Here is a 13,137-nt window from a genome sequence, read left to right as displayed (position 1 = left end):
TTTTTAGAGGTTAAAAAAAAAAAAAAAAAAAAAAAAGGATCTACGCTGGGAAAAGGGACAGGGAAGGAGTTAGAGAAAAGGGACCAGAGAAGAAATGAAATGACCATGAAAGAAAACAATACCACTGAAATTGAGTTCAAAAGTAAGGAAAAGGCTACTGCCAGCAAGATCCTTGGCTGCCTTACATTACCGTTAAATTCTACCAATAAAAGCAGTATGGGGGTACTCCAACAGTTGTCTCCATACTCATGGTATGGAATATAAAGGGGACATATTAATCAGATATAGATCTTTATTGAAGGGAAGTTCACAATATGATGAAAGAAGTGGATGTAAATCAATTTCAGGAGTAAAAGCTAGAGACTAGACATTCAAACTGATGCCTTATTTGTGACTTGTATATATAATTACTTACCACAAAAAGACTAATCAAATCCAAATAATGCAGTATATTTTAAAAGCAAAACACACAAAAAGCCAAACACATTAGGCAAATAACTGACAATACAATTGTACCTAGTAACAATCCGATTATAAGGAACTATAGTATATTGCCTTAGGTGATTTTTCAAGGAACTGCAACAGTAACAATTACCGTCAAAATTCTGTATACACCAGTTGTCTAATAAATTATTTCCTTTGAAAAATGAACAGTTTTGTGACAGAATAGAATCAAATGCTATTTAAAGTCAATCCTGCCTTGGATAAAGAATGCTGCAGCCTGCTTGTATTTCTGGGATTAATCTTGGTAGCCAAAAATGGTCTGCTGCTAAATAAGGCAGCGAACAATTAAAAGAAAAATATATATTTTTTTTTTAGCAGATGGGGGAGTCAGATCCTCATGTGACAAAATGCCACAGCTTGAATGAAGCCAGTGGCAGCATGCCACTCTTCCCTTGGGATATAGCTCCTGAGATTTTCCTAAAATAAGGACAGTTGCTAATTCAAAATAATCTGACACTTACTTTAAGAAATTTGGAAAACCAACACTGAAAAGCTATCTTCCATTCTGTACAACTATTCAAGTTGTCATTTGTAAACATAAAAAACATCAAAAAGTGCTTGGACACTTACCAACTGTATTTCCAGGTACAAATTTTACAGATGAGCTTATTTTATTTTCTTCGGAGAGGTCGGCTGGTTTCACAAGTAGTGGACTAGTAGGATTAGCATGGTCTAGATGGAAAAATATAGTTGCATGATTAACAGGAATCAGGGTTTTCTGCTTCCCACAGAAAAAAGAGAAAAAACATGGATTTTCCCCTTCACCGGAGGAAACCACAGATTTCTCATTTTAACAGAGAAACCTGTGGATTTTCCAGTTCTGCAAAGAGCTCTCTGTAGGCTGGCAGAGTTCAAGCCTGAAAGGGGCTGGGAGGGAGCAGGAGGAGGGCAGTCAAGCAGGGGGCACCATGTGTATGTATATGCACATGGCTGCCAGGCAGCCTGGAGAGCAGCTCCCACGGGGGGGGTGGGAATTGAGGCTCCCATAGGAAGGGAGGGAGTTGGCCAGGGCTGGGGCTGCTGCCCAGCCAGGGGATGCATGAGGCCCAGGGCTGCAATGCATGGCCACAGGGCCCTGGTGGAGTGGGACGGGGCCATGGGTAGCTTGTCAGGGGGGCGGGGAACAGGACCAGATCCCTGCTGATGCACGCACTCCCAGGGGGGGCAGAGGGGACCTGTGCCCCCAACGTTGTGTATGGGGTGGAGGTGGGCTGCCCGCTAGAAGGGACACATCAGGGCCACACAGGAAAGCTATTTGCTGCTGCAAGCTCTATGCTGCCCTAGTGACACATGCCCTGTGTGTGGGGCACCAGTGCGGGGTTATGCCCCTGACATCAAGCCATTGATTACTACTCTGAGCCCAATGCTCCAGCCAGTTTTCTATCCATGTAAGCAGTCCATTCATCCAGCCCGTACTTCCTTAGCTTGCCTGCAGGAACACTGCGGGAGACCATATCAAAACCCTTGGTAAAAATCAAGGTACACTACATTCATTGGTCTCCCTGTATCCAGAGCCAGTCATCTCATCAGAGAAGGCAATCAGGTTGGTCAGGCATGACTTGCCCTTGACGAAGCCATGCTGACTGTTCCCAGTCACTTTTTTCTTCTTCCAAGTGCTTAAAAATTGATTCCTTGAGGATCTGCTCCATGATTTTTCCAGGGACTGAAGTGAGGCTGACTCGTCTGTAGTTCCCTGGATCCTTTTTCCTTTTCTTAAATATGGGCACTAAGTTTGCCCTTTCCAATTATCTGGGACCTCTCCTGATCACCACGAGTTTTCAAAGATGATGGCCAATGGCTCTGCAATCACATCAGGCAACTTCCTCAGCACCCTTGGGTGCATCCCATCTGGCCCCATGGACCTTTATATGTCCAGCTTTTCTAAGCAGTTTCTAACATGTTCTTTTAGCACTGAGGGCTGATCAGCTCCTCCCCAAACTGTGTTGCGCAGTGAAGTATCTGGAAGCTGACCTTGCCTCTGAAGACTGAGGTGAAATGCTTCAGAACTGCAGTGCGTCAGCTGCAGACAGTGTACAGTCCCCATTCTGGAATGCTTCAAAACTGTCACAAGAGCATGCAGTGGCATGCTCTCCAGCCAGAGGGTACAAAATGGGGCCCCTTGGTTCTGAGGCTTCACTCTCCTCCTTGGGGGAGGAAGGAGGAAGGGAGAGCAGATGAACAGCTTTACAAATGCTTCCAAATAGTTGCTCTTTGTTCATGGTTATTTTCAAAAGCTTTGACCATTCCTGGAGAACTTCAGAAGGCTCACCCAAACACATCTGAAATGTTTCAAGTGTTACGTTTGTCCAAGGCCCTAAAAAATCCTTTTTGGATTCCAGTCAGCTACACGTGGGACATGCCCTTGGCTCCTGCTGCTATCCAAAAATCTCCATAAAATCTGCATGCTATAGTAGGATCTACTGAGCGATCCACACAATCACATGGTAGGAGGTCTGATTGTGAGATCCAGCATCAGATCCTAATTGAACTTCATTGCGAGTGTAGAGGGAGCACCAGGCTTATGACCCCAGGGTCCTCTTGTACCATTTCCCCACTGTGCAGATGGGTGACTCGTCAGCTGACGGGACTCCCAGCTGCTCCAGCCTGTGGGATAGTGCCAGGGTTGGGAGTCCCCTCAGTTGTGGTACTTCCAGCTGTCACAGTACATGATCCACTTCAGTGGATAGGAGGCCCATCAGCTGACTGGGTTCCCAGTGGCAGGGGGCACAGCTATGCTACACATGCAAATTAAAGCTGGTTATTATACTATAAAGCGATAGTTATTATGTTATTACACATTTTCCAGCAATAACTTTATAGCTGGCTGGACTTTATAAGACGTGACAGTTAATTTCCACATGTGGCCAGTCTAAATGAATTGTGCAATTAACTTTGTAATTGCATGATACATGTAATGTGTAGAGGGAACCTAACTGATTAAATGTCTCCCCCACTAGGTTTTGCTAATGAAAAAGGTCACTGGATGTTACTAGAGTCATCTTTCAGACCACCCCAAGCACCTCCAGAATGCAACAAGTGAATCTGAAAAAAGTTCTCCCCCCTCTAACCAAGTCTCCATGAAGACCTTTCCAAACTATTCCAACCACCCTTGTCCCCAGCACGAAAACGTCTTCTGAACAAAAAGTTATTTCTCTATCTCAATGTGCATCTGAATGCTGCTCTAACACAAAGTTCTCTACCACCTGGAATAGCTTATGATGGTTGGAATACCAGATACTTTTGTCTAATTTCAAGAAAAAGTGTCACAATTTTTACAGAGAAACAGACTCTGAAATAGTATTCTGTTAGTTTTATAAGTGTAATAGCTGCTTTCATAATCAGACTAGAAAGTAACTTACCACTTCCAGTTCTTTTAAGTTCCATTTCCTGCATATGGATTTTGCTTGGAGTCATCCGTATGGGAACTGGGTGAACAATAGCAGTATCCTGAAGAGGGGAAGGAAGAAGTAATTTTAATTTATTTTTTTTGTGATTCTCCAAAGGTTTAACTGCCTACAACATATTTTGCTAGGCCTATATTCACATGTAAACTTTTCTCCAGTGTCCCCAAGAACTCACATTCTATGATGGTGGACAACAGTCAACCAGTCTCAGAATAACATGTCCATTACAAGTATATTTAGCTACATGCAGTAAAATATTATTATGCACAGAGGTCCACTGCTTGCAGAATACTGTTTCTAGCTACTAAATTCCTTCAAATATAGTTATATACCCAACTTCCTATTTTAAATTTCTGTAAAAATAAACACTACTGTTGCCCAAAGCACATGATATATTCATGAATGGTAAGGGTGGTTCATAAACATATTAAAATGTAGCCCACAAACAGACAGTGCATTTTTCCTTAAGATCAGAAACATTTCATGGAAGTGTCAACGTGCTCTAGATTTCTGAAGTTTTAAATATTTAAAATAGCATCACTTTAGAAACGTAATGAGCTTTCTCCACCAGAAAGTCTACTCCACTGAGTAAGCTTATGCTTCAGAGGTTTTACAACATGCACTTCAAGTGACTGCTGTCAGATATGAAGTCTGAAAAAGTACTGGCACCCGACTGTGTCACAGTTGTATCTATGGCCTTATAGAAAACTATCAGATCCTCTGCTCATATTCTTCCTCGCCCCTTCAAAAACAAAATCTGCACCATATAAGTAGTGTTCACAACGTCACTACTGAGAGCAATGACAAATAGATATGCATATGGAGGGCAGATTATCATTTTAATGTTTTAAATTGCTCTTGGAAACTGTTTAACATGATTTAAACTGTTTAATTAGTCCACTTTTATAAAACCAGGTACATTTATATCAGTACTTTCTAAAACTTCCCAAATTACTTGATACTGTATATGGTAAATGTAATCAGGTACAACAGTGTTAGAACAACTCTCCTGTCCCATCAAAGGTTTTTAGGCATGAACACTTTAAACTTATTTTAGACTTTCTGATCGTTAGGTAAAAGACTTTCAAAAAAATGATCCTCCAATATATATGCACGTTTCATGGCCATAAATTAAGAGCTATAAATCAATGTGCTTTCATGAGATGCAATTAGCTGCATATAATATGTTGCATTAATATATTTCAATTGAAGAATGAAGAATAAGTACATAAATAGAAAAGGGATGTGTGCTTACCCTGAAGAGTACAGACAGTTTAACTTGGCTTTTTTCAATGCATTTGATAGACATCTGTAGACCACTGTCTACTCCCACCCCACACCCTTTTGAGTAAAGTGAGTTATGTAGTACCTGGTACAAAAGACCCAATTCTATCTGGGATCTAGAGGTACTGCTGTAATACAAGTATCAATCAAATGTTGTTTACTCTGAATACAGGGTGCCTGTACACGAGCGCGGAGGCTGCTCTGACGTGCTGTAATTACAGAGCATCGGAGCAAATTCAATTAATGGTCTGCTGAAGTGTAGTAATTACTGCACTCCAGTAGCCTCCTGCAATCTTATGTATCAGCATCCCTGTGCTTCAAAATAGTGGTGGGGGCACTTGAACTAAAGCTCGTTCAATAAGCTTTTATTTAAGCGCCTCCGCTGCTATTTTGAAGCAGGGGTACTTTGATGCATCAGACACTGTGGTGCTTTAATTACAGCAGCTCTTGGAACTGCTCCAAATTAAAGCGTTGCCCCCTCCCACCCCCAGAGCACATATAAAATTGCCCAAAGAGACCTCAGAAGGCTGCAATTTTTTCAATTAGTTATTTAATATGTAAGATTCTTTGAAATTAAATACATTTAACAAAGTAAAATGTATAATTCTGTATGTGTACATCTTACTGGTTAAGATGAGTTATGAAGTGCCACATCTTATATTTTATTCTAAGATGTATTATAGCTAGCTTATGTAATAAAGACAACCCCTGCTTAATGCCGTTTCGCTTAGCATTATTTTGCTCTAACAGTTGTTTTACATTGATACCCGATTCCACTTAGCGCTCAGAGAGTTTTGTTTCAACGCTCACAGGCATTCTCATGGGAAAAAAAATCGGTTACATTTAACACTGTTACATTTAATGCTTTGTTTTTCGAGAACCAATTAATTGTGCTAAGCAGGGGCTGCCAGTAGATCAACAGTTCCCATTCTGTGGTACATGTACCACCAGTGGTACGCAGACAACCTGTCAGTGGTACACGTTAACAGATTCATTATAAAGACTATATGACAAAAATTTGCTGGTGGTACTTAAGGTTGTATTGTTTTAAAATTAGTGGGACAGAATCTATCAGAGTTTGGGAACCAGTGCTATAGATGAATTTAGAAAATTTTAATTTGCTACAAATTAAATCTATAAAAGAAATGGCAACACATTTTTAAAGTATTTAAAGCTGCTTCAACAGCTCTTGCAGGCTCTAAGTAAAGCAAACCTGGCAAAGTGTTTAACTGCATAATTGTTATTCTCAGCACTTCTTTACAGTCTAATGCTATTGCTAGTATAGTTGTATTTCAAAAGTACTCAAAAATACTATTTCTAGAGTAACATGATGGCAAATCTCATAAATATGAACTACCATGTCAATTTTGGACTGTAACACGAACGTAAAGTTTGATAAAGTAGTTCATATACACTAGGAAGATCAGTTTCACAATTGTGTGCGCATAAAACCTGCAATAGACTTGAACAGATATAAGCTAAGGGTCCCATGCTTTATATAATGCAGATACTCAAACAGTTGTAAATGAAGTGTAATAATCATGTTGCAAAATGCTCCTTTACAGAAGCACTGCATCATGTCACAATTGAGAAAAACATCCACTGTACTCAGATATTAAAAATTAAAGGAAATAAGAAATTCATCTTCTTAACAAGCAGACAAAATTAATAAGCCTGCCACCATTTCCAACCAAGCAGTCCATAGAATCATGCATAATAGCTAAAAACAATGTATGGAAAAATAAGTGTTAATAAAATTAATTTCAAACAAGCAAGCTAAGTGATTGACTTACAGGATCAGCTGGTGCAATGTTAGAATCAAATTGGGTCAGAGTTTGTGAGCTTGAAGAGCGTTCACTAAATGTCTCCCACTGCTGAACAGACAGAGGAGAGACAAGTCAGCATGATGAGAAAGATGGAGTAAAAGATCACTAGAGAAGATTAAGCATAGTTGTTAAGAGGTTGCACTGGGGTTTGTATCATGGAGTTTACTTGGAAAAAAAATAACAAATAAAGGAATATTTCACAATTTCAAGCCTGACAGATATGCAACCAAGATTATTAACCTTTTCAGAAGTTCTGATCATGTGTGCATGTGCTATACTGTAAAATGGAGGTATGCACACTATTCAGAAACTTTATTTGAGAAATCTATGAGAATCGGAGAATGGTTAAAACATTAAATGGTGTAAAAAGGCAAGTGGTGCCATATCCTGGCATTGTCCATAATATGTATCGATGCATGTGTTTATCATGCTTTATACAAGTGGCAAAAGCAAGTGTTTATTTACAACATTTAGTAAACATGATTCTTCTGCAAAGACAGATGTAAAATGTAACATTAAGCACAAAGTACTCTGATTAAACCCAGCCAGTTCACCTTGCCAGTGCAACCTCTGAGAAATGATTCTCTTATGCATGAGAGCATTTTAACAAGTCTTGAAAAATTATCATTTAAACAATGCAAAGAATTATTGAGTTCAAACGTATCTGATTTTTTCACTCAACAGCAAGTCAATGTCTCTGATTAGCTGTACAAGATACAAGCCATGCTACATACAATACATAATTGCCAAACACAGTCCTCATGCTTGAAAAACAAGCTACAGCCACACCTGAAGCAATTAAGAATCAAAGTATATAAAGTTATGATATCTGAAGACTAGCTGACTCTTCAAAGAGGCATGTTGAATGTGTTTTGCCTCTTGCAATTAGTAGAATGGTGAGTAAATATTAGTCAGACTTCATTTTAAAACACTAGTTCAGAAAAATTTGGGAATGAAGGATTTTAGTGCTGAGAGGACCTGCCACAGGGAAACTGTTAGTATCAATCATAAAATCAAACATGCTATAAAAAAAAGATCACTATTAATATTTTCAGAAAGGAAAATAATATGTAAGGAGTTAAACCAAACTGTCCTCATACATTCTTTTTATGTTGAGCTATTTTCTAAAGGTTCTTATACACAAGGAGCTTGTCTGGGAACAGCTACTAGAAGGGCAGCTCCACATGCACTCATTCCAGAATGAGTGTTTTGTTTTCATTTAACCTACTTCGGAAGTGGATAAGCTAACAAGGCCAAGGTGCTCTGACTCTGGCAGAGGAGTTCCAGAATAGCTCCCAGTCAGATAAATCCTTATACTCCAAATTTTAGATGAGAATATTCAGCTGATGTTTTACAAGAAATTAAAATTCAAAAGCAGCTGTGATATAGCTAAATCATAGTTGCTTTTTCCTACACAGTGTATATCTAAAATACTCATAAGAACTCTTCCTATATACTTGTGCAACAAACCCTAATGTGACAGATTATGTATAGTTCTACTTCCTCAAGGTGTACTACAAAAATGTGTCTTTCTGGGCCTCATGTTCCTAGTGAGATACAAGCAGAAATCCACAAGCTCAGTTTATTTGCATCACCAGTAGGAGGAACGCAAATGCTCCCTGCCCCACATTGGAACAATGCTCAAAGTCAACATAACTTGTGGTTTGATGCTTATTTCTTCGACAGTATCATCACTATAGGACTATATATAAATATACAATAGTTGCTGGATTGTATATCTCATATTAAATCTACTTTAAGAGCTTTATTCCACTTAAAACAATTTTTAAGGCCAAAGATCTAGAAATACAGGCATGGAAAAATGTTGACACTATAACAGACTCAATAAAGAACTCTGTCGTTTACTTGAAGAGAACTGTGAGCCTACCATTTTATGAATTTTTCTAGATAGTGTTCCCTTAGAACTTTAAGTTTGCTCTACGATCTGTACTCATTACCATTAAGAAATGTTACTTCTTGTAAGAAACCTGAGCTCACAATTACCAACCAGCTTGGAAAGGAACTCTCATGTGCTCCTAGATAACATTCAATAAGGGGGTGGCAGGCTGCATAGGGTGCCTGCCTTTAAGGGAAGAAGCAGCTGTCTGCAGGTGGGACCAGACCTGAGTATGGGGTCATCTGACCCAGGAGGAGGACTGGATTTAAGACAGATACAAATCCAGGCCCTGAGCAAAACTGGCAGTAAGATCTTGGAGCCTGCTGAAAGAAGAGCACCACTTCAGCACGAAGGCTGCAGGTCCAGAAGGTCAGCATGGAGGATAACACCAACGAAAGTCAACATTGGAAGTTTGAGAACGAACTACAGGCAGTAGTCGACTTACAACGTTTTGAGTTGCAACATTTATAAATTGACATTTCAATTTTATGACATCAGTTTTGACTTTACAACGCTTGGTCCGATGCAATGCCATGCCATGCCATGCCAGCAAACAAGTTCGCTGCATCGCTCATCTCCCTGGAGAACATCTCTCCAAACTTCCTTGGACACTTTCTTTAAGAAAGCAGACGAGACTTCAGAAAAACCTGCAGCCAAGACTCCTGAGAAGACTCCAGCCAAGAACCCTTCAAAATGACCAACCAAGAGCCTTTCAAAAAGTCCAGCAAAGTCACCTCAAAGAAGTCCTTCCAAATCAATGACTGCTATTGACAATACAAATACATTAATGTAGCTATATTACTCACCTATAATTGATCAAGTACAAAATTCTGGGGTATTTTTGAGAAAATAAGGTATTGGGCTTTGGTTCAGGAACCAATCCCCCATTTATAACATTGTTTCTTATGAAAAAATTGGTTCTGAATTACAACATTTTGACTTAAGACACAAGTTTTCAGGAACCAATTGTGTTGCAAGTCCGAGGAGTGCCTGTATAGGAGTATCCTGGGGACCCAAGGAGAGGTCTGAAGCCAGAGAGAGGGGCTGAAAGTACAGAAACTATCGCGGGGTCCAGGTGAGCCCAGAGAGAGGGGCCAAGTGTGTGGGACCTGATAAGGGGTCCGGGGCCCAGAGAAGGAATGAAGATGAATTTCAACTGACCTATGGAATTTCAACTGGATCGTGCAGGGCCAGGGCCCAACAAAAGGCCCAGAAGGGACCACTGCAGAGACTGCCAGAGCCTGGAGATCTCAGCTGGCCCAAGGCAGGACCAGGGCCTTGGAATGGATAGGCCAAAGGTCCATGTGTGGCTACAGCCTGAGAGGAAGGGGATCAAGGAGACTGCAGTCCAGTATGACAGTGGTGGTGCCATCTGAGTTGGGGAAGGTCTGAAGAAGAAAGTGAGAACAGAAGCCCCAAAGCTGAGAATGGGCCCAGCAGGGAGGACAGGCGCTTGAGGCGAAGAGTGAGCCCAGCAGGAAGAACAGAAGCCTGAGGCCGAGTGTCAGCCCAGCAGGAAGAAGAGAATCTCTGGGACTGAGTGGGGCCCAGCAGAGAGCCTAGAGCAAGCGTGGGACCAGGAGGCCCAGCAAGGGGCCAGGAAAAGTGTGGGACCAGAAGGGTCTAGGGAGAAACCAAAGGGGTCTGGTAGTCTAGAGAGGGACTGAGCGGGAGACCAAGGGCTCTGGAAGCCCACGGTGTGGCTGAGTGAGACCAAGGGGGACTGAGGGCCCAGAAAGGGGCTGAGGAAAAGACCAAGAGGACTGAGGCTCAGCGAGGGGTTGTGTGTGTAATGAGAGACTATCAATGAGAATCTGCAAGGCTTTGGCACGGTGTAGGGGCAAAACAGAGCCACACTATTAGCCTGTGAGTCTTGGACCACAGACAGTTGGCGGTCATTCGATTAAGACCAAGGTAGCCTCCCATATTTTAATGGCAATTAACACTGAGACGTGGCAGGTAAGGAGGGCAGACTGCCTACAAAGCCAGGTAAAAAGTATATTTTTTTGGTCTCCAGGCCACCTCTGGAGGTGATGCCCTGTGACAAAGGGGTCTCAAAAAGGTCTTTCAATTGGTCCACCCAAGATTAGTTCATGACAGCCAAAAAAAAGCAGGTAAATGAACTTAGTTGGAACTCTACTAAAACATACTCCAGAACTGTTCATAAGTCTATTTTGCAATATCTGCAAAGCTTGCTTTTTCTACTTGAAATTTCTCCTATAATAGTGTTTAAGGCCAGGGAAGTTCTAAAAGTCACCTTAAAAAAAATTAAAATTTCAGGAACTAGGCTGTTACAGAAAAGGCTTTTAATTTTGAATGGAATGAAGTTCCTAGTTGGGACAGTAAAACAGAATCCATACCTTTGGCCAGAGCCTGTGGTATGAGGTAACTGAGGATACATATGTAGAGGACTGAGGACACAACTGTACCATTTTGAAGGAAAAGGGACATACTATTCTTCAGCATGCACCAACTGATCTGCTGTAACTGTATCATCTGTCCAAAACTATCTTGCATTAAGTGAAATTAAACCACAGTAATTTATGCAAATGAAATGCAAGCAATAAATTATTGTGGTTTAGCTTCCATTCACCATGGTAGAAAGCATACAGAAAGTTAGTTAACAGCAAATTCAGCTGAGCCATGGAAAGCATCCCCACCTTTTGCAGTGGTATAAACAGTTTCATTTACACCCTTAGCTGAGAATCATATTTCTTTGCGCCAGTACAGCAATTCAGATCAAACTATTGTATCTCCTAAATTCGGTCAAAACTTAAGTTCCTAGACTGAATGGTAGATGTAAGCCTCCTTTCCTGAGTGGACAGATAAAGCATTATCTGTCTATAATCTTTTCATGCCACAGTATAAGATTGCTACTGTCTTGTTTATATGAGAGGAATAAATTCACAGTTTTCACTAAGACAAAGTCTGACCCAATAACCAATCATAAGGCTTTAGCTGCAACTGGCAGTCTGTGACTATACTCCTTTTCTGCTAGATAATAAAAATAAAGGAATGATCTGTGGGACAGAGCAAACTTATCTGTTGCTGTGGTCCAGAAATAGTGACATACTACCTTTCTACCATCTAGTACCTTTCAGAACTACCTAAGTGCTCAGAAAAGATTTCAGATTTTTCAAAACATCAAGCTGTAGGGCAAACATCTCAGAAGCAAAAGGGAGGGAGGGTGGACAGACTGAAGAAGACTCCCTCTCACTCCCCAGACTTGAATAAAGACTAATAGACAATTCTATACCCTAGGCCAGTGGTCTCAAAAGTGGGGTGCGTGCACCCCAAGGGGTGCACAAGACAATCCACTGGGGTGCGGGAAGAAAATATTAGAACTTCTATTTCTATAAATATACATATATTGGGGGTGCGCACTCAAAATTTTTTTTTTTACTGATAGGGGTATGCGATCGAAAAAGTTTGGAGACCACTGCCCTAGGCAAATGGAGACTGCAGCTGCTTGCAGATGTTAACCCCTCCCCCCCCCCCAAACCAAACTTTACTGGAAGTAGCGACACGTTATTTTGACTTGGCTCTGCAGTGTCTGTATAGTTTGGGTGCTTCGGCAGGGCTTTTTGGCACTTTTATCTCAAGCTGATTCAATCAACTATTAGATAAAAGCACCAAAAGCCCCACTAAAGTGCCCAATCTATACAGATGTCAGGCAAGCCAGGTCCAACTAATGCACTGCCTCTTCTGGTCATGCACCGGGTTCGATGCAGGGATGTGTGGATTTTAAAAGTGCTGTTTTTTTGTTTTAAATGTCTGCAGGATTACCATGCATGGGGTCTTCTCTCTCCCACACAAACAGTGTTGTGTGGAAATCTCCTCATTACTCTACCCTGTGTGCAGGGGCAATGCATAGAGGGTACACAGGGGTGCACGTGCACCCCTTGAGAGCACAGGTGCACCCCCTATTCAGCCACACTCCCTGTTTAGCCAGCAGGCAGGGGAGCAGGCGGGAGCACCAGTACCCCCCCTGCAAGTGCTGGCTGGGGAGTGGGGCCACCAGCAAAAGCGGCCATGCCACTTCCAGAAGTGGCTGCGGGAGTTCCGGTGCGACCGCTTTTACGGTGAGTGAAATTGGCCACGTAATTGGCCGTTGGGGACTCTTTCCCCCTCCCCAGGCCAGTGGGATCAGCCACTGAGGGGGGAAGGCGGGCGTCCAATGGGATCAGATGTCAGTCACTGAGTGGTGTCGGGGGGGGGGGGG

At 41.6% G+C, this 13,137-nt stretch overlaps 1 protein-coding gene across 1 annotated transcript in view; it reads right to left on the bottom strand.

Moving 5' to 3' along the window:
- Positions 1–13,137, bottom strand: part of REPS1 (RALBP1 associated Eps domain containing 1) — a 118,194-nt gene that overhangs the window by 23,251 nt on the left and 81,806 nt on the right. The window contains exons 10-12 of the mRNA XM_019526948.1: positions 6,986–7,066; positions 3,864–3,951; positions 1,075–1,176 (exon numbers count right to left, since the gene is read on the bottom strand). Of these exons, the coding sequence (XP_019382493.1) occupies positions 1,075–1,176; positions 3,864–3,951; positions 6,986–7,066 (271 nt within the window). The remainder of the gene's footprint in view (positions 1–1,074; positions 1,177–3,863; positions 3,952–6,985; positions 7,067–13,137) is intronic.

This window comes from Gavialis gangeticus, unplaced genomic scaffold, assembly GCF_001723915.1.
Source record: "Gavialis gangeticus isolate Ggan-Ray unplaced genomic scaffold, GavGan_comp1, whole genome shotgun sequence".
NCBI classification, from domain to species: Eukaryota; Metazoa; Chordata; order Crocodylia; family Gavialidae; genus Gavialis; species Gavialis gangeticus.
The sequence above is the reverse complement of the archived record's forward strand: the minus strand, read 5'-3'. Positions and strand labels throughout refer to the sequence as shown.